This window comes from Schistocerca nitens, chromosome 3 (genome assembly GCF_023898315.1).
Source record: "Schistocerca nitens isolate TAMUIC-IGC-003100 chromosome 3, iqSchNite1.1, whole genome shotgun sequence".
Lineage (NCBI taxonomy): Eukaryota > Metazoa > Arthropoda > Insecta > Orthoptera > Acrididae > Schistocerca > Schistocerca nitens.
The window spans coordinates 256,574,377-256,599,657 of record NC_064616.1 but is presented as its reverse complement, the minus strand read 5'-3'; the positions used below and the strand labels follow the sequence as shown (position 1 = coordinate 256,599,657).

At 44.3% G+C, this 25,281-nt stretch overlaps 1 protein-coding gene across 5 annotated transcripts in view; it reads left to right on the top strand.

Annotated features, from left to right (window-relative positions):
• Window positions 1-25,281, top strand: part of LOC126248226 (uncharacterized) — a 170,632-nt gene that overhangs the window by 38,382 nt on the left and 106,969 nt on the right. For 2 of the 5 annotated variants that reach the window (XM_049949049.1, XM_049949050.1), the window contains 2 exons: window positions 2,552-2,654; window positions 7,841-8,004. The exons of 1 other annotated variant lie outside the window; for it this stretch is intronic. In XM_049949049.1, coding sequence (XP_049805006.1) covers window positions 7,934-8,004 — 71 coding nt within the window. In that variant the 5' untranslated portion in view covers window positions 2,552-2,654; window positions 7,841-7,933. The remainder of the gene's footprint in view (window positions 1-2,551; window positions 2,655-7,840; window positions 8,005-25,281) is intronic. 2 more of the 5 variants (XM_049949051.1, XM_049949053.1) reach the window with 2 other exon arrangements.

Below are 25,281 nucleotides of genomic sequence, written 5' to 3'. Positions count from 1 at the left end.
ATAAACTCCCTAAACCTTTCCTACTTTTGGGAGATATTAATGCCCATAACCCCTTGTGGGGTGGAGCTGTGCTTACTGGCCGAGGCAGAGATGTCGAAACTTTACTGTCTCAATTCAACTTCTGCCTCTTAAGTACTGTGGCCACCACACATTTCAGTGTGGCTCATGGTAGTTATTCAGCCGTTGATTTATCAATTTTTAGCCCAGGACTTCTTCCATCTATCCACTGGAGAGCACATGACAACCTGTGTGGTAGTCATCTTCCTGTCACTGCCCTAGTGTCAGGCCCAAGTATGCCTGCCCAGGTGGGCTTTAGACAAGGCCCACACAATGTTAACATAAATTGTGTGTTATCTACGGACGCAAACGCAATTGCCGAGCACTAAGCTCGAGTCTCTGCGTTCGAGAATTACCCGCCAGCCTTTCACACTCTCAAAGACCAGCTAGAAGGGAAAGTCCTCTCGTTCACTACATGCCACAGTGAATCCTATAACACCCCATTTACTGAGTGGGAACTCCTCAGTGCCTTGCATATTGCCCCGACACAGCTCCTGGACCAGATTGAATCCACAGTCAGATGATTAAACATATCTCATCTGACTACATGCGACATCTCCTTGTCATCTTCAACCGGATCTGGTGCGATGGCGTCCTTCCATCGCAATGGCAGGACAGCACCATCATTCCGGTGCTCAAACCCGGTGAAAACCTGCTTGATGTGGATAGCTGTTGGCCCATCAGCCTCACCGACGTTCTTTGTAAGCTGCTGGAAGATATGGTGTGTTGGCAGTTGGGTTGGGTCCTGGAGTCATTTGGCCCACTGGTTCCATGTCAGGGCGGCTTCCGCAAGGGTTGCTCTACCGCTGATAATCTTGTGTCGCTCGAGTTTGCCATCCAAACACCCTTTTCCCTACGCCAATCCGTGGTTGCCGTCTTTTTTGATTTAGAAAAAGCGTATGTCACCACCTGGCAACATCATATCCTTGCCACATTATAGGAGTGGGGTTTCCGAGGCCCATTCCCAATTTTTATCCAAAACTCCCTGTCGCTTCGTACTTTCTGTGTCCAAGTTGGTGCCTCCCTTAGTTCCCTCCATATCCAGGAGAATGGGGTCCCTCAGGGCTCTGTATTGAGTGTTTATTTTTAGTGGCCATTGACAGTCTAGCAACAGCTGTCAGGCCATCCATCTCATCTTCTCTTTATGCAGACAACTTCTGCATTTCGTATTTCTCCACCAGTACTGGTGTTGCTGAGCGGCGCCTACAGGGAGCCATCCACAAGGCGCAGTCATGGGCTCTAGCTCACGGGTTCCAGTTTTCGGCTGCAAAGACGTGTGTTACGCACTTCTGTCGGCGTCATACCACTCATCCAGAATCAGAATTTTGCCTTAATGACGGTCTACTCACTGTAGTGGAGACGTATCGATTCTTGCTACTGGTTTTTGACCCCCGATTGACTTGCCTTCCTCACCTTCGTCAGCTTAAGCAGAAGTGCTGGCAGCATCTCAATGCCCTCGCCTTTACTATGGGAGTCTGTTTGGTGGCGCCCTCAGTGTTGCGTTTACTCGACCCAGTGCACCACTGTAGCGTTTGCCTAGTCACAGGAGCTTTTAGGACGAGTCTGGTGACCAGCGTCCTTGTGGAGGTCGGAGTCCCTCCATTGCAGGGTTGGCAGCACAACTGCTGGCCACTTACTTTGCACACGTTCGTAGTTCTCCTGCACATCTGAATCACCATCTCATTTGCCCACCTACAGTGGTTCATCTCCCACATCGGCGGCCCAGGCCAGGGTTTCCAATTGGTGTCCGATCCCTTCTTTCCAAACTGGAGTCCTTTACCACCTATACCTGAGGTCCATTCATGTGCACCTCCATGGTGTACACCTTGGCTATTTGCTTTATGTGGACCTTTCACATGGCCCTAAGGACTCAGTTAAGGCCACGGTTCTCCGCTGCCACTTCCTCTCGATTCTTGAGATGTACTGAGGCACAAAGTGGTTTACACTGACGGCTCAATGGCTGATGCTCATGTCGGATTCGCATATGTCCATGGAGGACATATTGAACAGCATTCCTTGCCCAATGGCTGCAGTGTTTTCACTGCTGAGTTGGTGGCTGTATCTCGTGCTCTTGAGCACATCCGTTCATGCCCTGGGGAGTCGTTTCTTTTGTGTACTGACTCCTTGAGCAGCCTACAAGCTGTCTACCAGTGCTACCCTCGTCATCCATCGGTAGTGACCACCCAGGTGTTCATTCATGCCCTGGAATGGTCCAGTCATTCAGTGGTGTTTGTCTGGACCCCAGGTCACGTTGGAATCCCAGGCAACGAACTTGCTGACAAGCTGGGCAAACAGGCTATGCATAAACCGCTTACGGAGATTGGCTTCTCTGCAACTGAAGTGTGTCAGTACTATGCTGCAAGGTTTTGCAGTTTTGGGAGACGAAATGGTATCACCTCACCACGCACAACAAACCGCTTGCCATTAAGGAGACTACGAATGTATGATAGTCCTCCATGCAGGCCTCTCACAGGGACTCTGTGCTTCTTTGCAGGCTCTGCATTGACCACGCTTGGGTGACACACGGCTACCTCCTGTGCCATGATGACCCACCTCAGTGTTGGTGCTGCACCCAGCTGACAGTGGCCCGTATCTTGGTGAGCTGTCCTTCTTTGGCTGTCCTACGACAGACTCTTCAGTTACCGGACCAATTGCCATTAATTTTAGCTGACAAAGCCTCAGTGGCTAATTTAGTCTTATATTTTGTATGTGATGGTGGGTTTTATCATTCTGTATAAGTTTTGGCACATGTCCTTTATCTCTTTGTGTTCTCCATTCTAATGTTTTTAGGGCAGATGTTTTAATGTGTCGCAGAGTGGCTGGCATTTCCTTTTTATTCTCGTGGTCGGCCAGCCACGGTCGCTGCTATCTTGTTTTTACCCCTTGTACCTGTTTCTTGCTTCTCTGTGTTTTTTTCCCTGTTTTGTCCATAGTAGTGTTGGTTGTCCTTTTGTCGTTTTCTGGTTTTTCCTTTCTTCTGTTATTGTGCTGTGTGTCTCCTTTCTTTTCTTTTTTCCCTTGTGTAATTATTTTACTTTACCAAGGGACCCATGACCTCACTGTTTGGTCCCTTCCCTCCCCCCTTCTTTTAAACCAACCAACCTCTTCATGAGACGTGACCGCAGGCCCGGATTCCATTCACAACCAGATTATCGAACACTTTGACGTTCCCCAGAGGCAACTCCTCCTCAGGGTCTTCAACTGCATTTGGCTCAGGGGTGCTTTTCCGTCACAATGGTGAGACAGTATACTTATCCCCACCCTTAAGCCCAGGAAGAACCCAGTCTCTCGACAGCTACTGTCCAGTTATCCTATGTAAACTGCTCGAGAGAATGGCCAGCTTCAGATTATGTTGGATACTTGAATCTCGAGGCCTTTTGCCCCGTATCACTGTAGCTTCCAGTCAGGACAATCTCAAACTGACCATTTACTCAGATAGGAATCAGCTATCCGGCAGGCTTTTACTCACTGTTGGCACCTTGTCATGCTCTTTTTTCGACCTACATAAGGCGTACGACATGGCTTGGCGCCATCACATTTCACTTACTCGCCACGACTGGGGGTTCCTTGGTCCCCTTCCGACTTTTATCCGTGAGCTTCTATTTCACCGGCTCTTCCGGGTTCTAGTGGCACTATACTCAGCACCCCTAGGATTCAAGAGAACGGTATCCCACAGGGTTGTGTGCTAAGTGTCACTCTCCTCCTCATTGCCATCAATAGACTTGTGACCTCTGTTGGGCCTCTGGTTACCCGGCGTTGTACATCGACATTTTTGCATCTGGTGCAGCTCCCACTCAATAGCATCTGCTGTGCGCCGGATCAAGGTGCCATCCAATGGGCCTGTGTGTGGGCCACCTCCCATGGTTTCCAGTTTTCTCCCTCCAAAACGCAGGTTATGCATTTTTGTCGTCAACCCACCATACACCCCAATCCAGAACTTCATTTAGTCGACCAGCTCTTCTGTGTTATAGCAATCCAGTTTCTTGGGCCTTATTTTTGATAACAAGCTGACATGGGTGCCCAGCATTTGCCACCTAAAGACTGCATGTATGCGGAAGCTTAATGCTCTCTGCCTCCTGGCCCACACATCTTGGGGTGCAGACTGTTCCACTGTTCTCCATCTTTGCTGTGGTCTGGTCTTGTCCAGACTAGATTATGGTAGTCACGTTTATGGGTGCTAGTTTTGTTGATAGTCTCCTTACAGAAGAGGGGATTCCCCCCCCCTCCCCCCCTCCCCCCCTCCCTTCCCCATACAACGGAGCCAACTCCTGGTTTCTTAAGCAATCGCCGATCACCATTTCCCTGACCATCCTGTGTACCCTGTGCTCTTTGCGAACGAGGGATGTCTCCCTCCTGACACCCGCCAATGGGTAGGATTGCCGGTTGGCATGCGTCTCACTTCTCTCTGTTGGAATCTCCATCTCCACTCACTGTAATGCACTCCATGTCTTTCCTCCCATACACCCCCCCCCCCCTCCTCCCTCCCTCCTTGTTTGGTGCCTAGACCACGGATTAGGACTGTTCTCTGTTGCTTCTAGGGTTTTCCGGCGTCTTGTGTGTGCCATCCTTGCAGAGTTCCAGGATGCCATCATCTTTTACACTGATGGTTCTAAGACAATGGATAAGGTGGGATATGATTTCAAATTTCCTACTGGCTTAGAACACCATTTATTGCTGGGATCATGTAGTGTGTTCACAGTGGAGCTTCTAGCCATTTACAGAGCCCTCGTTTTTGTTTCTCAGGCCTCTTTCCACTGTGTTTTAATTTGTTCAGACTCAGTGAGAAGTCTGCAGGCTATCAACCGATGCTGCTCTCATCACTCTTTGGTATGTGCTATCCATGACCTCCTGTCTACCCTTGGCTATGCCGCCTGTTCTGTTGTCTTTCTGTGGATCCCAAGTCATGTGAGCATACCAGGCAATTAATTGGGTGACTGTTTGGCTAGAAGAGCAGGTACTTACCTCCCTCCTCCCCCCCCCCCCCCCCCCCATTTCTTTCATGATTTTCGCTGCAGATATGCGGATCTACATGAAATCTCTCTTTGCTCAAAAATATTATGACATCTGGTGCACTACTTCTTATAGTAATAAACTCCGCACAGTCAAGGAGTCTACTGCAATTTGGCGCTCTTCCTTCCACTCCTCTCTGAAGGAGTCCACTGTTTTATGCTGTTTATGCATTGGTCATACCACACTCACCCATTATTTCCTCCTGCATAACGACCCACCCCCACATTGTGTTTTTGGAACCAGACTGACGATATCTCGCATATTGATGGAATGTCCCCTTCTTTTGGCCCTTCGTGCTAAGTATAGTCTTCCTGATTCCTTAAATTTAATATTAGCAAATGATTCTCGGTTGACTGAACTGGTCCTCAGTTTCCTCCATGAAAGTGGCTTTTATTTCCACTTGTAAGTTTCTACTTTAGCCTTTGAGCAGAGGCAGGTTGATTGTGGTTGAGACTTCTTTTCCAGTCTTCTCTGTCTATGACCCTTTTAAATTTGGTCTCACCTTTTATACCTTTTACTGTGTGTGTTTAATCATGGTTGCCATAGGCTCTGGAAATCAGGGAATAGCAGGGAATTTCAAATGCATCAGGGGAATATAAGGGAAATTTGAAAAAAAAAAAGAACAATGGAAAAATCTCACTTTTGTTTCAGTAGGTGAAATGGTTGTTTACTGAGGTGTCATGCATTGTCACTGGCTGGGTGCTGCTGAGCACGTGTGCCACTTCCCTACTCCCTCATTACTACTGCTTCTCTCCTCCCTACCACTCCCTTCAGCTTGCAGTCAGTGCTGCCACCACTTCTTGCCGCTAGCTTAGCAGCTGCTGACGAGATGCAGGGGAGCATGAGTGGTGTTTGTTTGGATCTGATTCTCAGAGACTGTGGACACAGTGGCCGGAGATGGCGGTCACATGTGAATGAGTTGTCTGAGTGAATGTGTGAATGTGTGTGCGCTCTCATTTTCTGACTAAAGCCATGGCTGAAAATTTGGTTGTGAGATTGTGATTGTCTTTTCTACATGCCTATGTGCAGCTCAGCAATCATCTTTATAGTGAGTTGCTACCTATCCTCATTATTATTGATTCTCAGAGTATTTGAACGAGTTACATGTTGCATGATTGATCACCGTGGTCTCATTTCATCAACATGTCATCTGTGGCTCATGAATAGCTGGCCACTTGAATGGATTTCTGTGACAGGCCAAAACTACAGGCCGTTTCTGCAGGTATCTGTAATGGATCTGGTGTGCTGATCTGAAGCCATTCAGTTTCCATTAATGTGCAGGCCTTGCCCGCGGTGTCTAGTATCACCAACCTGCCCACAGGCCAGGTCTGTCTGTGTGTGGTGTAATGCAGCGGATGTTCATGATTTATCCTTGCAGCCAGGACTGCAGTGACCCTCAGCAGGCCAGAGGCCATGGGTGATGGATTTCAGGAATAGCGACTGTCTCACCACAAGTAAATTGTACAGTGTGGCATTCTTAGACAATTTATTTGTTCTAGTACCTTTTGGCACTTCAGAAGTCGTTCATATGTTAAAAAGTATGGACGATAACAAGAAGAAAATTGTCAGTCGCTGGTGGTTTGTACGCTATGTACTTATGTATTTCTCGATAGAAAAATCGCAAAATACATGTAAAATAATATATATACCACAGTGGGTAATAACCGACAGTAACGAGCATAGCAGAACCGACACTTTACAGGCAGTCACCTACAGTGTTGGTTTACACAATTCTTCCCTGCCTTATACTCTTGAAAGAAGAGACATACTTGTTCCTGAGGTTATTTCTGAAGTCAGTGAAGGTATTTTAAATCTGTCTTGCGACTCCAAGGAAATGCGTATTTTTGTCATCAAATGTGTTTTGTTTTATTGAAATAAAATAACATCATTGGTCTTAATGAAACACACATACCATTTGGCTTGCTTTCTCCATCTAAAAACAGTTCATTATGAAAGATATTGATGTTAGTACTGAAGATTATTGGTCGCATCAGGAAACGCCATGTACTTGCAAGTTTTTTAATTATTTCCTTGCTTGCACTATTGTTTCTTGTATCGTAGCTGTACAAGACAGATTGTCAACTTATGTCTTAACTTACCCTTGAGATCTCAAAGTTTGTCAGGGAAAAATGCTAAAACTTCTCTGGAAATCAGGGAATTTCACTTGGAGAAACTTGAGGCAACCCTGTTAATGTTTATTATGTTATAATTGATGCCCCTGACTGGATCCGTCCACTTTTGGCGGACCGTCTTTCTTCTGTGACTAACTTTGAAATCGCGGAACTGATGACCTCGCTGTTTGGTCCGATAACCTCTCACAATGAATCAGTCGAGCAAATTAATTCATTTGATACAGTACTGAATTTCTTCTCATTATTCAACATTCATACTGCGCTGCATCAAATTAAGTGAAACATTGTACCCAGTTTTAAAGAGTTTGGAGAGGTAGATACACACTGTGTAAACTTTGTGTATGGTTGATTGTAGCTCATACATTGCAGGGAATGAAATGTAGATAAGATATCAAAACTTAATTTTAAATTGAGAGCGAATGATATCTCGTTTTATTTTAAAGTTATTGGGTTTCATATCCAACGGATGGTCACTTGCAGTGCAGCCTTTCACGTCATTGCACATCACAGATCACATGGTAATAACAATCCTCATATCTCATAAATGATTCAAGATATCAAAACAAAGTTTTTTGCAAATGATAGCATCTAGTGAGGCACAGGTGTTGAATGATAAATACTCAAAACTTTTTTGTTCACAGATACATGGATGTCACTCATTCATAGCAGTGAGAGGTCAGTGGTTCAGGAAGCATACAGAAGTCCATAGCACTGTAGGAAAATCCAAGTGACAAATGTACACTAACCACAGCACATGGGGAAATGGCGTAGCAGTATGTGTATACACACCCACAACTGCAAAAGGGTTAATTCACTTTGTTGATGTTTTATCATAACCACTAGAATGCTCAAATTTTAAAGATTTTAGTATGGATGCTATTTCTTTTGGCGAAGAAAATGTAACTGAATTTATTAGTAAAGACTAATCTCAGGTATTGTAGGGCATTATTTACTGACCCTGCCAATCCTTTGCTTTTAGCATCAGAGATTTACTTGCTAAAGAGATTTGCCACACTACACACACCTGTTTGCAGTGTATGATCTATGCTTAAAGCTATTGGCTCCTGTTCCATTATAGTTTTACCCGTCTCCTCCTCCACTATATACCATACTGTTTTTATTTAGTTGCCTAATGTTGCTATCTTCTTCTCATAGTGCATTTGCTTAGATATCTGAATTACTTTGCTTATTATTCTGCAGTATTTCCTGTAATGAGCTACATCATAAACATTAGAGCTGTTTCTGGCTGAAATGTAGTGTTCCTTTTTTTTCGTACAAGATACAATTATTCTTTGGGTAATCCATGGTTTTATTGTAGACTTCTGTTAAAAATGTGTTACTTTCAGAGGAAAACTTTTTTCAAACATGGTTTTCATTGCTTGCCAAGTGGCTGGAGACATGTACACAATGTATGAAATAAGTGATAGTCCAACATGAAACTTAGTCTTGATTGTTTATTTTCATTTACTTATGACACATGGTATTGTATTCTGGGGTTACTCTTCCATTCACAAAAAGTATTTTTGTCTAAGAAATAGGTAGTTTGAGGAGTATGTAGTATAAGTTAACGAACCTCTTGTCGACTCCTGTTTCAGAATCTGGGCATTCTGACATTGATCTCCCAATAATATATCACTCCTTATAATCTGTCAGAGCTGTTGCAAAAATGAAGCCAATCCCTGTGTTGTACTGTTGATACGGTAGTATAGACATGCAGCTTGTCATATGTATATGATTTCTCTACGTTTCATTTTTTTATTTATTTTACACATCTAGTTCTGTAGGACCAAATTGAGGAGCAAATCTCAAAGGTCATGGAATGTGTCAGTACGTGAAATTACAACATAAAAGTAATAACAGATAAAATAAAATGTTTATGAACCCAAAAAAGACAAGCCATAAGTTTATGTAAATACAATCAACAATATAACACAGGAATCGGCTTAATTTTTTGAGAAACTCCTCGACAAAATAGGAGAAGTGACCCACGAGGAAACTCTTCAGTTAGGATTTGAAAGCGCGTGTATTACTTCTAAGACTTTTGAATTCTTGTGGTAGCTTATTGGAAATAGATGCAGCAGTATGCTGCGCACCTTTCTGCCCAAGAGTTGAGGGAGTGTGATTCAAATGCAGATTGGATTTCTGCTGTTTCTCAGCCAAAAATATTCTTTGAGAAGGGGAAGAGTTACCCCAAAAAATAATACTGTACGCCATAAGCAAATGAAAATAAGCAAAGTAGACTACTTCTTGTGTGAATCTATCACTTGCTTCAGATACCATTCGATTTGTAAAAATGGCAGCAGTAAGTCTTTGAACGAGATCCTGAATGTGGGCTTTCCATGACAGTTTGCTATCTGTCTGAACACCAAGGAATTTGAACTGTTCAGTTTCACTAATCATATGCCCATTCTGTGAAATTAAAACTTCGGGTTTTGTTGAATTATATATTAGAAACTGTAAAAACTGAGTCTTACTGTGATTTAGTGTTAGTTTATTTTCTACAAGCCATGAACTTGTGTCATGAACTGCACTATTTGAAACAGTGCCAGTGCTGCACACAACATCCTTCACTACCAAGCTAGTGTCGTCAACTAACAGAAACATTTTAGAATTACCTGTAAGACTAGAGGGCATATCATTTATTTAAATAAGGAATAGGAGTGGCACTAGCACTGATCCCTGGGGCATCCCCACCCCCAGTTGACTGTGCCCCACTCACAAGGGAACCTCCCCATCGCACCCCCCTCAGATTTAGTTGTAAGTTGGCACAGTGGATAGGCCTTGGAAAAACTGAATACAGATCAATCGAGAAAACAGGAAGAAGTTGTGTGGAACTATGAAAAAAATAAGCAAAATATATAAACAGAGTGGTCCATGCGCAGGGTAGGCAACATCAAGGATAATGTGAGCTCAGGAGTGCCGTGGTCCCGTGGTTAGCGTGAGCAGCTGCGGAACGAGAGGTCATTGGTTCAAGTCTTCCCTCGAGCGAAAATTTTAATTTCTTTATTTTCACAAAGTTATGATCTGTCCGTTTCGTTCATTGACGTCTCTGTCCACTGTAATAAGTTTAGTGTCTGTGTTTTGCGACCGCACCGCAAAACCGTGCGATTAGTAGACGAAAGGCCGTGCCTCTCCAATGGGAACCGAAAAGATTTAATTGCAAGGTCATAGGTCAACCGATTCCTCCACAGGAAAACATGTCTGATATATTCTATACGACACTGGTGACTGCATGTGCTTCACCTGACAGGAATATGTTGTCAACCCACCTAACTTGTACACTTGGCGAATGGGTAAAAAGATTCTTGTACCTTGACCGATTTAGGTTTTCTTGTGGATGTGATAATCACTCCCAAAAAAGTGATGAAAACATAAGAGTTTGTCACATAAACTGCAACAAATGAATACAACAGTTTCACAGTCACACATTTTTCCCTGTGCTCTGTCAAAACATTTGTTTTTAACGTTTTCAAATTTTTCCATGTGTAGACCGTCAAATCCTGCATATGTCCAAGCAAATCTGAACATGTCCTGGAATTTTGGAGAGCGAAGTTGATTATGTGTGAGTGCCTGAACTTTGATAATTGTCTGAAAACAAAAAATTAAACTTTTCACTCAAGGGTAGACTTGACCTCTCCTTCCGCAGGTGCTCACTCTAACCACGGGACCACGACACTCCTGAGCTCACATTATCCTTGATGTTGCTTATCCTGCGCATGGACTACTCAGTTTGTATATTTTGCTTATTTTTTTCATAGTTCCACACAACTTCTTCCTGTTTTCTCGATTTTCAAGGCCTATCCACTGTGCCAACTTATAACTCAATCTGAGGGGGGTGCGATGGGGAGGTTCCCTTGTCAGACCCCACATCATAGCCATTCTGAACTCTGTAGAGAATGACCTTTTGCTGTCTGTTGTTAAAGTAAGAGGTAAACTAATTGTGAACGATTCCTCGTATTTCATAATGGCCCAACTTCTGGAGCAATATTTTGTGATCAGCACAAACAAACACCTTAATTAAATAAAAAAAGGTGCCTAGCATTTGAAACGTTTTGTTTAATCCATCCAGTACCTCACAGAGAAAAGAGAATATAGCATTTTCAGTTGTTGAACTACTTCTAAATCAGAACTGTGTAGTTGATAGCAAATTACGTGAAATAAAATGATCAATTATCCTTACATACAGTCTTTTCGATAACTCTAGCAAACAATAATGGCGCAGAAATAGGTCTAAAATTGTCTGCATTATCCCTTTCTTCCTTTTTATGAAGCAGCTTTACTACTGAATACTTTAATCGTTAAGGAAACTGGCCATTATTAACCCAAATAGTTCTGAATTATTTGTTCTTCAAAATTGATGTATATCTTATCTACAATGATTCACAAGGTTGTAAGGAAGAAAGTACAAACAATTTTGAGTATTTATTTTTATTTAGTATTTCCAAAAATGGGTGTCCTTCCAGAAGGACGTCAGGACAATAAGGGAACATGTTTTAAAAGTATATGACATTGCACAATTAACTTGTTTTGGTTTTTATGCTTTCAAATAAACATAAATAAATTTGAATTATGGGCTAAAACAGCTAATAAATACAAAAAACAAAGAAAATAACCTATACACATATTTTATGCACTAGTATGATAAGACAAAAAGCAACAAACATGAAGTGGTTCGTCACATTTTACGCACATAGTAGTAGGTGTTTTTTTTTTTTTTTTTTTTTTTTTTTTTTTTTTTTTTTTTTTGTGGCAACTTCGACATTTCAGCTGCTTCTTCTTTTTTGTTATCTCGACCGTTGGTAATTCAGCAACCTAATGTTCTCTTCCATCAAATCTAGAATCTAGTTTTGCCCTCTTACTAGGACGTCCTCTGCTGGTAGTGACTCTTCTGTTACTTTCAAGAATTGCAGTGACAATTTGACGACAAAATGTCAGATGATCTATGGGTTCTTCGTTGTGCGTGTAAAGATCCCAGGCATTTTGCTCTGCAATAACTATAAAATGTGCAATGATCGGGAAATACCACTTTTTCCCTCTTATAGAGCATCTATATAGGGATACATTTTGGTCAGCTCGATCTATGCCTCCCATATGAATATTCTAGGAGTGTAATAAATTAGGTTGAGGCATGCTAATCCTTTTCTTTTGTTCTCTGGAAAATCTTGCTACAGAGCATAGTAGTTGCACTCTGTCAAAGTTGGTGGCTACAGTAACAACATTGTTGTCATTCCAACGTACAATGGAAATCCTGGATGCTGAGTCAGAACAAACTTCATATGATCCTCTATTTTCTTTTATCATTTTATCTACAAATGATAGAGTACAATTCTTAGCTCTGTTTCCTCTTATTGTTCCTGTTGCTTCCACGCCCCTCTCTTTTAGGTCATGTAGTAGTTCAACGCTGGTAAAGAGGTTATCAAAGCATATTTGATATAGAACATGTGGAAGTAACTAGTCAACATAAGTCATTACCACCCCATACCTTTCGTTTCATAATCCTTACTACACGTGCCAGCGTTAGGTATTTCCTCATCTTTTGATTCTAACATGTCCAAAAGTTCCATCAGTGTACATAATTTTCTGTGAATACAAAATGACAACATATTACCCTGATGTCCTTCTGGAAGGACAGTTGAAAACATTATTGAATTACAACTAACAAAAACTTTTAATCGTAATATGAACCCGAATATGAACCCGTAAATAATATAGGTTAATTCTTGAAGATATTATATGACAAGTTTCAGAATTATTGATGCAATATGAAAGAAAATATACATACACATCGATGACAAGGTTGGTCAGTTCTTCCATGGTAAAATAGGCTCTATTTTCAAGACACAGTTTCTCACTCAGTATGAACGACAGCATCAAACTGACTATCGCAGCGCGCAACTGACTCGGCCTACTTCATATAACAATGCGTCACAGTCTGTTGCAACAATGCGTTATTCGCAATAATAAATAATTTCAACAGTGAGTGACGCCGTCCTTCCAGAAGGACGTCAGGGTTATCTGGGTTAAAGGAAAAATTACAAATATGCCTAAGTACAGGGCTAACATGTGTAGCACAATACTTCAATATTCTTCTAGGTACGCCATCATATCCATGAGAGTCCTTACTCTTCAGTGATTTAATTATTGACTCAATCACACCCTTGTTAGTATCACAGAGGAGTATTTCAGACATCAGCCTCGGAAAGGCATTTTCCAAGAGGTATATGATTCCCTGTAGAAACTATGTTTTTATTTAATTCACCAGCAATTCTCAGAAAGTGAGTGTTAAATACTGTACATATATCTGATATACAGAAATAATTTTACTATGAACTGACTTTATATTGTTGACCTTGTGCTGTTGACCAGACACTTCCTTCACAACTGACCATATGGTTTTAATTTTATCCTGTGAATTAACTATTCTATTTGCCTACCACATACTCTTTGCCTTCCTGGTAACATTTTTTAAGCACCTTACTATGCTGTTTGTAATAGGCTGCTGTAGCTCGATTTTGACTACTTAAACATTTTGATATAATTCCCACTTTGTGCCACATGATATCATTATCCCAGTAGTCAGCCACCCCAGCTGCCTTTTACTGCTAGTACCCTGTTTAGAATGTTAAAATAGAAAGCAACTTTCAAAGAGCATGAGAAATGTGTAAGGAAAGCATTAAATTTGTCGTGTATGTTATCGGTGCTATAAACATCTGCTACTCTTGTCCCTTAAATAAGTTTAAAAACTCTGTTGCTATTGTATTAGCTTTTCTACATAGTTTGTAATTATATATAATATTTGTTTGTGTAAAAAAAAAAAAGTTTAGTGTTAAAATTTGTGTATCATGGTCTGAAAGGCCATTCACCCTTTTACTAACATAATGTGCATCTAGTAATGAAGAATGAATAAAAATATTGTCTGTGGCTGTGCTACTGTTCCCTGCACCCTGGTTGCAAAAACCACAGTGTGTGTCAGATCATATGAATTAAGGAGATCTTCCAGCATCCTTTTTCTTGCACAATCACATACAAAATTCATATGGAAGTCACCACACGTAACTAATTTTTTGTACTTCCTATAAAGTGAACCAAGAACCCTCTGTAGTATGAGCAGAAATGATCTGAAGTCAGAGTTAGCGGCCTATTAACAACAACAATTAGAAGTCCAGTTTCACTAAATTCAACTGCTCCTGCACAACATTAAAATATCTATTCAGTGCAGTGCCATGACACGTCTATGGACTGAAATGGAATACTGTTTTTTATGTACATGGACACTCCCTCACTCCTTGAAAAACAGCCAGCCAATATGTATTCTGGTAAAGGAAGCCTCTGAATTGTCAAATTATTTAAGTGGTGCTCCGATATACCAATATTGTCAAAGTCAACATCTATAAGCAGTTCACTAACTTTATCGCTAATACCTCTTATATTTCGATGAAATAAGCTAATTCCACCACTACCTGGCCCCCCTTTGAAGATGATTCGTTTGTTAGAGATACTTCCTTTAAACATAGATAACTATCAGCTGACTTCAGTCTAAAAAGGGTGCAGCTATAACACCAAACTACTGCAGGAATTTTCCCGTGAGTGATCCCACCACTGCCCATTACACTGTCACCTATAAGCTTTGCCAGCCTCCCTGTCTCATACCTATCGAGGTGCAGGCCATGCCTAGCAAAACTGATCTGTTAATAGACTCAGCTGGCACCACTGCAATGTGAGCCATTCCCTCTGCCATCAGTGCCTTCTCCAGCCCCATGTTAACATGCCTAACAGCAGCGTTAAGATGAGGCCGACCAGGACGCTGAAACAGTTGCACGAAGTGCAATTTCATGCATGGACTCATTCCATGATCACGAAGATTTGCCTCGACTCAGTTGGGTCCTATGGAACTAGACAGGTAAAATAAAAATAAATCTTCTTCTTCTTCTTAGCATTCATCCCGTGCTAGCAGGGTCCACTTGTTGACACACATGCCTCCATTTGGGTCTGCTAAGGCTATCTTCATAGGTGGCATTGATGAATTCCATATCCTTCTTGGGTCTGCCACGAGGTCATCGGTCATTTACAACCTGGGGCATAGCTGTTCTTGCCACAGAGTCTCCTTTACTGTGCGTGATATGTCCGTACCATCTTAACCTGCTTTCCTGTAGTTTGTCTGAGATGGGTGCAACTGCAAGTCACCAAAAGAACGTAGACGTTTGTTGCATTGTCAAATCGGGTAAGCCCAAGGGACCACTGAAGCATACGCGTTTCCATCACGTGGAGAGTGTGCTCATGCTTAGCTGTCATTGGCCAACACTCCGACCTGTAAAGTGTGATTGGGTGTAGTATAGCCCTATAAGCCTTTGACTTCAGAAAGGCATACGGCGATCCCACATGATGCCAGTCACACGTCGCCATTTCATCCAGGTTGTCTTAACATGGGCACAAACGTCTGGGAGACTTTTATCATCGCTGTGTATGAGTGAGCCAAGATATTTGAATTGCTCCTCTTTCTTCAGGTCGTCTCCACCGATTTTGATGGTCCCATCAGTTGAACACCATACTCCATATATTCTGTCTTCTTGATATTCAGCCGAAGACCAAATTTACCAATTCATTGATTCCATTGCTGCATCTGTTCCTGGAGGTCTTCATGGTGTTTGCTTGCCAGTAAAACCAAGGGTGGGGTGACTGTAGGTCATATGTCACAGTGTCCATACAAAAGCTAAGCAGTTGAGGTGACAGTGCTGAACCTTGATGTACTCAGACATTGATAGTAAAAGGGAGTGATGTTCCCACTGCACATCAGACGTTGCTGGAGACATTTTGATACAGCAATTGGACCCATCGGACATAAGCTTCAGAGACATGGAGATCTTAAAGCATGCTACATAAGGTGATATGGGACGTGGTCAAAAGCCTCTCCAGATCTAGGAATGCTGTATGAATATCTTCTCAAGGAGTTTCTCAATAAGTAACTGAGTGGCATTCATGGCATCTGTGGTTCCGCTTTGATAAATGTGCATTTATTTGGGGTCATAGAAACAATTGCCTGTAGCCTGGTGCCTGTAACTTGCTCAATGATCATCATGATGTCACAAAGCAGTTGAATTGGTCGATACTGTGAGCATTCTGTCACATCACCTTTTCTCTTCCAGATTGCTAGTTGTCCAGACTGCTGGGATTGTATCATCATCAATGATTCTGTTGAAGAAGGTAGTAATAATTGAGGCACATTTATGGCCAAGGATCTTCTATACTTTAGCTGGTATGTCATGAGGGCCAATAATCTTCCCATTCTTCATCTTCTTGACCACTTCCTTGACCTCCTGGATGGTGATTGGTAGTACAGATCCACCAAACGGTTCAGCACTTAGTATTGGAGGATGGTCAAATTCCTCATTGCTTAATTTGGAGAAGTGATCACTCCATCTGCAGAGAATGTTGAGATGGCCTTGAAGGAGTTAATGGTTTTCGTCCTTTGTGTTTGGCATGACCACTGTCCTGGGTTGCTTGGTGGCATGCTTTAACGAGGTAATAAATTTTATTTACTCCTTCAGGTTTATCTAGTTCATCGTGCACACGATAGTAGTAAGATGATTTGGCTGCTGCAACTGCTCTCTTGGCAGCCAGTTTTTGCATCTTGTAGCGTTGCAGATCTTCATTAGTGTGGGACTGGAACAGTACTTTAAAAGTCTTCTCCCTCACAGCTGTTCGCCCATCTTAATTCCACCACCAGACTTCTTTACTGATTGCATGTTTGCCTGGTTTCGTCCTGCTAAGAATGTTATTTACTGCACAGTGAGCTTGGCTGGTAATGCTGTCCCATGTGCCCGACACTGGCTGGTCTGTGTCTATGTTGATGGCCGTAAGAGCAGTGGTGAGGTGAGCTTTGATTCTCTGCACTCCAGTGATTTGAGGATGATTTTCGTTGCGGATATTCAACTTGAGGTCCATGGCAAGAGGCTGATGCTGCGGCAATTGATTCTAAGTCGATGACTTTTTATGTCATTTACTAGCTTCAGGTTGCATCTTGTAAGCAGATGGTCAAATTGAGTCTTGTGCACACCACTTGTATAGGTTATCAGATGTGTATGGTTCTTCTTGAAGAACGTGTTGGCCACCATAAGCTCATGTGCTTGAGCAAAATCCAGAATCTGTATCCCATCCTCATTGACAGTGCCATATCTGTTTCCACCATGGTATTGGTGGTTCCCTTTTCTTACTCATCCTACATGACCATTGAGGTTGCCTCCTATTATTATGTGGGGTTGTTCAGAAAATAAGTTCTGATTGGTCGCGAAATAGACACCACAGTGAAAACGTGATGAAGCTTTGCACAGATGTGTTGCGTAGTGCCTCTAGTATGACCGTTGATCGCATCAAGATGCTCTTTTTCTAGATTTGACCTTAATTTCCCAAATTTTTCTATAGTACGAACCAACTGCATAGGCTGTTATTTGCACCTCAAAGCCAACATGATAGCCAATCTGACATGTTAGGGGTCGTTATGTATCCTTTTGGTTTAGCCACCTGACAATACAGGGATCACACAGTTGATGCCTGATCTGGTAGGTTGCTACACATGTAAAGGAGTAAATGCCCGTCTTCCTGCAGAATCGGGACTTCCAGCAATGTGTATCATGCCAGATGGCCTTTGCTGTGGCTGGGTGGCACCCGCAGGAAGAGCCCTCGATAGGGATAGCATGAGGATGGATGTTTCACACATGAAACCTATCAAATTACAGCAGAACAATGAACATTCGGATCCATCCATATTTTCAGACAGGAATTGAAACTTTATGGTGGACAGTCACAACCCTGCTGCTTATCTTCCCCCCCCCCCCCCCCCCCCCGGCCCCCCCCAGCTACCACATGGAAAGAGAGCAAGAGCCAGACATCGAGGAGTGAAACAGTTCATCCAATACTTAGTATGTACTTGAACTGTTTGAGATATGTATGCTGTGACAAAGCCATTATTTTTGTGGAATGTGTTGAAGATAAATTTGGAGAAGTTGAGTCATTAAGAAAAGTTGAGTCATTAAGATAAGTGTGCAGTGGAGTACTATTGATTAAAGCCTCTTCTCCTACATGATCTACAGCTTTGAGCATGTGGACTGTGTACCCCGCACTGTGGTCCAAGAAATCATCTTCCACTGAGACCTTACGCTCCAAATAGATGAGGAGCTACCATGGACTGATCGTGAGTCGTAAGGTATACTTTTTGTCAAACGTCTCCAAGGCTAACAGAAAGGATATAGGTGCCTCTATCATAGCCTATGAATCAAAATGCAATAATGGCTCCTGATCATGCCACAGAGGTCTCATTCCAGCTGGGCTATGGTTGCCAGATTTATGGCTCGGTGGGGCCTTTGGCTTAGAAATTTTTGGGCCCAGTCCATCGTAATAGAGTTCGTCTGGCCACTGGCACCTTCTGGACTTGTTGACCACCAGAAACCCACCCTCGGGTGGGATTGCTTGTTGGAATGCGCCTCGCAGCCCATCTGCCAGAATCTTTGCCCATCCTTCCTGGCATGGGTTCCCCAAGTTTTGTGTGCAAATCCCCCCCCCCTCCCCCCACCCTCCCCTCTCCCCCTATTGGCTGGTGCCCAAACACTGAATTAAGACTGATCTGTTTCAAGGTCCTGAAATCTGTCGCCCCCATGACCTTTTGGCATCTGTTATTGAGTAGTTTCAGGGTGCTACCATCTTTTAGACTGATGGCTCTAAAATCATGGATAAGATGGGATACACTTGCACATCTCCTGCTGGTCAGGAACACCATTCATTGCCAAGAACATTTACTGTTTTTTACAGTGGAGCTGATAGTCATTAACAGAGCCCTTCATTTTATAAAACTGTCCTCCCATGACCGTGTTTTAATATATAGTGACTCAGTGAGCAGTCATCAGGCCATTGACCATTGTTACTCATGCACTCTGTGGTCTCTTGTTATCCACAGCATTCGTGAAGAACTTAGTCATACTGATTGCTCAGTTGTCCTTCTCTGAATCCCAAGTCTTGGGGGTACACCAGTGAATGAACTGGCAACTGTTTGGTTAGAGTAGCGATTACCCCCATCCATCCTTGTCTCCCACCCCGTTTCCCCTTCACTTTGCTAATCCCAGGTGAGAATTTGCAGGTGCAAGAAAAACCTTTGCTCACTTGGAGATGGAACGACGTCTGGTTGGCTACTGCCCTGCCTAATAAACTCTGCACAAACAAGGAGACTGCTGGTGCATGGTGCTCTTCCTCTCGGAAAGAATGTGCTGTCCTATGTCGCCTCTGTATTTGGTCGTACCAGGCCAAATCATAATTTTATTTTACATAATGAGCTGCCGCCGCCCCCCCCCCCCCCCCTTACATTCTAGTTGTGGAGCATGACAGACAGTAGCTGATATCCTGGTGGAGTGCTCCCTTCTTGTGGCCCTTCATGGTAAGCATGACCTTTTGTATTCTTTACCTCTAATATTGGCAGACGATTCATGGACAGTTGAGCTGGTCATCTGTTTTACCCATGAAAGTGGTTTTCATTTTCTAATGTAAGGTTTTAAACTACAAGCAGGGCAGGGGCTGGGTGGTTGGGGTTGGGATGTCTCCAGCTACATGCTGGGTCTGGGGCTCACAACCCTACCCTACCTTCTTGACCAGCTTACTTTTTCACCCCTCTTAGTCTGTTTTAATTGCTTTTAGATGTGGTTTGTCTCATCCTCTGCCACATCCTATTTTCAGTGTTAATGGTAGCATTCTTTGGAGCAGTGGATGCTCTTTAATGCCTTGACTACAGTGGAGCAGGTGTGGGACTGTTGTGGTTGGGGCGACACCTTTCGCATGCAGAGCCCTACGGACACCCACCTGCTGCCTTAGGTGTTTCTCTTCTCTTGTTTTTGTTACTGATGGTCCAACGTATTTTCATTACATATTTAGCCTTCTTTTGTTGTGTTCTGAATCTACTGACTAGAAGACATTGCACTTCAACTGTTCATCAGGCTTGTGGGGATTGGATGCGGGGTAGGGCATTTCTCACAATTGGATGAGCCCTGGAAGATCCCTCGTCTGCTCAGAGCTTTGTAACAGCCCTTTCCATACACTTCTCTGTGAATTCCTTTTTAGCTCTTGGCATCAGTATTACCTTCAGTGTCTCAGTCTGAGTGCTCAGACATACTTTCATAATCAGAACATGTACTTAGCAAGTGTCAGTAGTTCCTGATGAATTACCCCTGGATTGAGGTACACATGAACTTCCTATTGAGCCTCTTAACCCCCAATCAATCAACAAACCAGCCCAAATTAACTGTCCTGATGAAAGAGTTAAAGTAATGTTGATTGTTGTGTCCCAAAACAGACGCAAATTGCACTGTGTTATGCTTCATTGCTGACTCGAATTTAATCAGCTCACTCTCCATAGAGTAATTAAGAATCTCTGTCAATACTATTACATGGTTCTCCTGCAGTGACATGGTATCTTCCTTTGTAAAGTGTACATGTAATGGTCCTGTATCCTCTATCACTTGACAAGATCAGCACTAGGTTTAAAAACGTTTGTGGCCTGATACTTCGGACTTACAGCATCGTGTAACAGTTGGCCAACATCTGTACTAAGTAAACTATGTAACAACACTTTCTTTTGCTTTACAAATTTTTCTCCCTTTTTATATCTCAAATGCTTTATGGAAGTTCATTGTGCCCGTATGACAGCTTCATCTACGTGAGGCACCTGATATCCAGCACGGTAGCCAGTCCATTGAGGCGGGGCCACCATGTATCCTGTTGGTTGTAGCCCCCTGACCACACAGGGATTGCTCTGCTGATGCCTTCACCGTTAACTCCTAACATATGCCAATGGGTAGATGCCCATCCCCCTGGGGCATTGGGACTCTCGGCAATGGCCATCCTGCCACGTGGCCATTGCTGTGGCTGGGTAGCGCCTGTGGGGAGGGTCCCTGGTCGAAGTGGGTGGCATCAGGGTGGATGACAGGCAATGAAGTGTAGTCCATCATCTCTTGCTGGTGGTGCAACATCAGCAGTCTCTAAGTGATCACGAGCTCAATTCAATGCACAGAAGTAAAACCCCAAATCATTCGCTTCCCTGACCACACCATGGGAGGAACGTCAGGCTAAGTATGGCAGCAGATCTTATTCACCCCGTACCTTGTATGTTCGAGAGCTGATGGGAATCTTTCATGGTGATGAAGCCTCAGTTTTTTGTTGAGCATTTAGAGGACAAGTTCGGGGAGGTGGAGGGCTTGTCCAAAATGAGATCTTGATCAGTCTTGGTCGAAACAGCATCTTCTGCCCAGTCACAGGAGTTACTCGCTTGTGACAAGCTGGGGGATGTTTCTGTAACCATGACGCCCCATAAGAGCTTAAATATGGTCCAGGGTATCATATTACACAGAGACTTTCTTTTGCAGTCCAAGGATGAGCTGTGCGCCAATTTAGGGTGGCGAGGTGTACCTTTCATCCTGCACCTCCACCGGGGTGCAAAGGATAATCAGGTTGCCACTGGTGCTGTCATCTTGGCCTTTGAGGGTGATAGATTGCCCGAGAAGGTAAAAGTGATGGTCTACTGTTGTGATGTAAAGTCCTATATTGCTCCCTCGATGTGGTGCTTTAAGTGCTGGAAGTTTGGCCATATGTCTTCCCACTCTTCTTCCAGCGTCACATGCCGAGATTGCAGATGCCCATCACATCCCAATACTCCATGTGCCCTGCCTCCCATCTGTGTCAACTGTGGAGAGCACCATTCGCCTTGCTTGCCTGACTGCAGGATTCTTCAGAAAGAAAGGAAAATCATGAAGTACAAGATCCTGAACAGACTGACCTACACTGAGGCTAAGAGAAAAATTGAAAGCGTGTATCCTGTGTGTATGACATCATCTTGCACCGCTGCTACAACAGTTCTGGCACCATCAGCTCTGCCAACACAGGTCACCTCTCAGAGCCGGAGGACTACACCTGCCCCCCCCCCCTTCCCTCCCCCCCCCACCCAACCATGGCAGACGTCTGCCCCCACTTCTAAGCCGCAGAAGCATAAGTTTTCTTTGGCTTCTCTCGCTAGGAAGGAGTCCCTTGGGTTACTCCCTTTCCAGGTTTCTTCTAGTGGGAAAGACGACACCTGCCAGTTGCTGAAGAGCCCAAAAGCAGCTGGTCGTAGGGCTTCATGCTCATCCTCAGTCCCGGAGACTGAGCCAGTGAAGTCCTACCAGTCAGGGAAATCCAAGGAGCAGTGGGAGAGATCCAAAAAGAAAACCCCTAAGATCAGGGAAATTGCAGTGGCACCCACACCACCGCTACCTACAAGCTCTGCGGCTGAGGATAGGGTGGAGATTTTGGCGTCCTCTGAGGACCTAGATCTTGCCAAACCCCCACACACACTGGATGTAGACTGCTCAGGCAATAAAACGGTGGCAGCAGGTGACTCTGAGGCGTAAACTGCCTCACGTAATGTTCCATGCCTTCCCAGTCTCACGATTTCATCCTCCAGTGGAATTGCGACCGTTTTTTCCACCGCCTGGCTGAGCTATGGCAACTGTTAAGCTTTACACCTGCTATCTGAATTGCCCTCCAGGAAACTTGGTTCCCAGCAATGCGGACCCCTGCCCTCCGTGGCTGTAAGGGATATTACAGGAACCGTAGTGACTATAATTGAGTGTCAGGTGGAGTTTGCGTTCATGTCCTAAACTCGGTCTGTAGTGAACCTGTGCTCCTTCAAACCCCTCTTGAAGCTGTGGCTGTCAGAATAAGGGCAGCGCAGGAAATAACTATCTGCAATGTATATCTTCATCCAGAGGGTGCAATAACCCTGAATGTATTAGCTGCACTGATTGATCAGTTCCCTAAACCTTTTCTACTTTTGGGAGATATTAATGCCCATAACCCCTTGTGGGGGAGTACCATGCTTACTGGACGAGGCAGAGATGTCGAAACTTTACTGTCGCAATTCGACCTCTGTCTCTTGATTACTGGGGACGCCACATTGAATTATCAATTTGCAGCCCAGGACTTCCCCCATCTATCCAGTGGAGATGCACATGATGACCTGTGTGGTAGTGACGACTTCCGCATCTTCCTGTCACTGCCCCAGCGTCAGGCACATGGACGCATGCCCAGATGGGCTTTGAACAAGGCAGACTGGAGAACTTTCACCTCTGCTGTCACCGCTGAATCTCCCCAACACAGTGACATTGATGTGATGGTTAAGCAGGTGACAACAATTATTTCTGTGGCAGAAAACGCGATACCTCGCTCTTTAGGGTGCCAGAGGCGTAAGGCAGTCCCTTGGTGGTCGCCGGAAGTCGCTGAAGCAATTAAGGAGCGTCGGCGAGCTCTACAGTGGCATAAGCGGCAACCTTCCCTGGAGCACCTCATAGCATTTAAACGGCTCTGTGACCGTGTTCGCCACCTTATCAAACAATGGAAGGAGTGTTGGGAGAGATATGTCTCCACCATTGGGTGCCACATGCCACCTTCCCCAGACCCCAACAGCTGTCCCCGGTGTTACTATAAATGGCGAGTTATGTACCGACGCAAACGTGATTGCCGAGCAATTTGCTCGAGCCTCTGCATTGAAGAATTAACCTCCAGCCTTTCGCACACTCAAACGGCAGCTGGAAGGGAACATCCTTTCATTCACTACACGCTGCAGTGAATCCTATAACGCCCCATTTACAGAGTGGGAGCTGCTCAGTGCCCTTGCACATTGCCCCAACACAGCTCCTGGGCCTGACCACATCCACAGCCAGATGATTAAACATCTCTCATCTGACTACAAGTGACATCTTCTCATCATCTTTCCATCACAATGATGGAAGAACACCATCATTGCGGTGCTCAAACTTGGTAAAAACCTGCTTGATGTGGATAGCTATCGGCCCATCAGCCTCACCAATGTTCTTTAGAAGCTGCTGGAATGTATGGTATGTCGGCGGTTGGGTTGGGTCCTGGAGTCACGTGGCTTGTTGGCTCCATGTCAGGGCAGCTTCCGCCAGGGTCGCTCTACCACTTGTGTCCATCGATTCTGCCATCCGAACAGCCTTTTCCAGACGGCAACACCTGATTGCTGTCTTTTTTGGCTTATGTAAAGCATACGACACGACTTGGCGACGTCATATCCTTGCCCCATTGTATGAGTGGGGTCTCCGAGGACCATTCCCGATTTTTATCCAAAACTTCCTGTCGCTCCGTACTTTCTGTGTCCAAGTTGGTGACTCCCATAGTTCCATCCATACCCACGAGAATGGAGTCCTGCAGGGCTTTGTATTGAGTGTCTCTCTATTTTTAGTGGGCATTAACGGTCTAACAGCAGCTGCCGGGCCCTCCGTCTCACCTTTTCTATATGTAGATGACTTCTGCTTTTCGTACTGCTGCTCCAGTACTGTTGTTGCTGAGCGGCGCCTCCAGGGAGCCATCCACAAGGCGCAGTCATGGGCTGTAGCACACGGCTTCCAGTTTTCAGCCACAAAGTTGTGTGTCATGCACTTCTGCCGGCGTCGTACCATTCATCCGAAACCCACACTTTACCTTAATGACGATCCACTCACTGTAGTAGAGACATATCAATTCCTAGGACTGGTTTTCGTCACTTGATTGACTTGGTTCCCTCATCTTCATCAGCTTAAGCAGAGGTGCTGGCAGCATCTCAGTGCCCTCCGTTTCCTGAGCAACACCAATTGGGGTGCAGGTCGATGCACACTGCTGCAGCGCTACAGAGCCCTTGTCCGATCCCAAGTTGACTATGGGAGTCTGGTTTGTGTTTCGGCAGGGCCTTCAGCATTGCATTTACTCGACCCTGTGCACCACTGTGGGGTTAGATTAGAGTCCAGTGACCAGCGTATTGGTGGAGGCTGGTGTCCCTCCACTGCAGATCAGACATGCGCAACTGCTCACCAGTTATGCAGCACACATTCCTAGTTCCCCTGAGTATCTGAATTACCGTCTCTTTTTCCCGCCCGCAGCAGTCCATCTCCCTCATCGGCGGCCCAGCCGGGGCTAACGATTGCGGTTTGTGTGCGGTCCCTTCTCTCTTGTCTGGAGTCCTTCCCTTTACCACCTCTACTTGCGGTCTGTTCACATATGCTTCCATGGTGTACGCCTC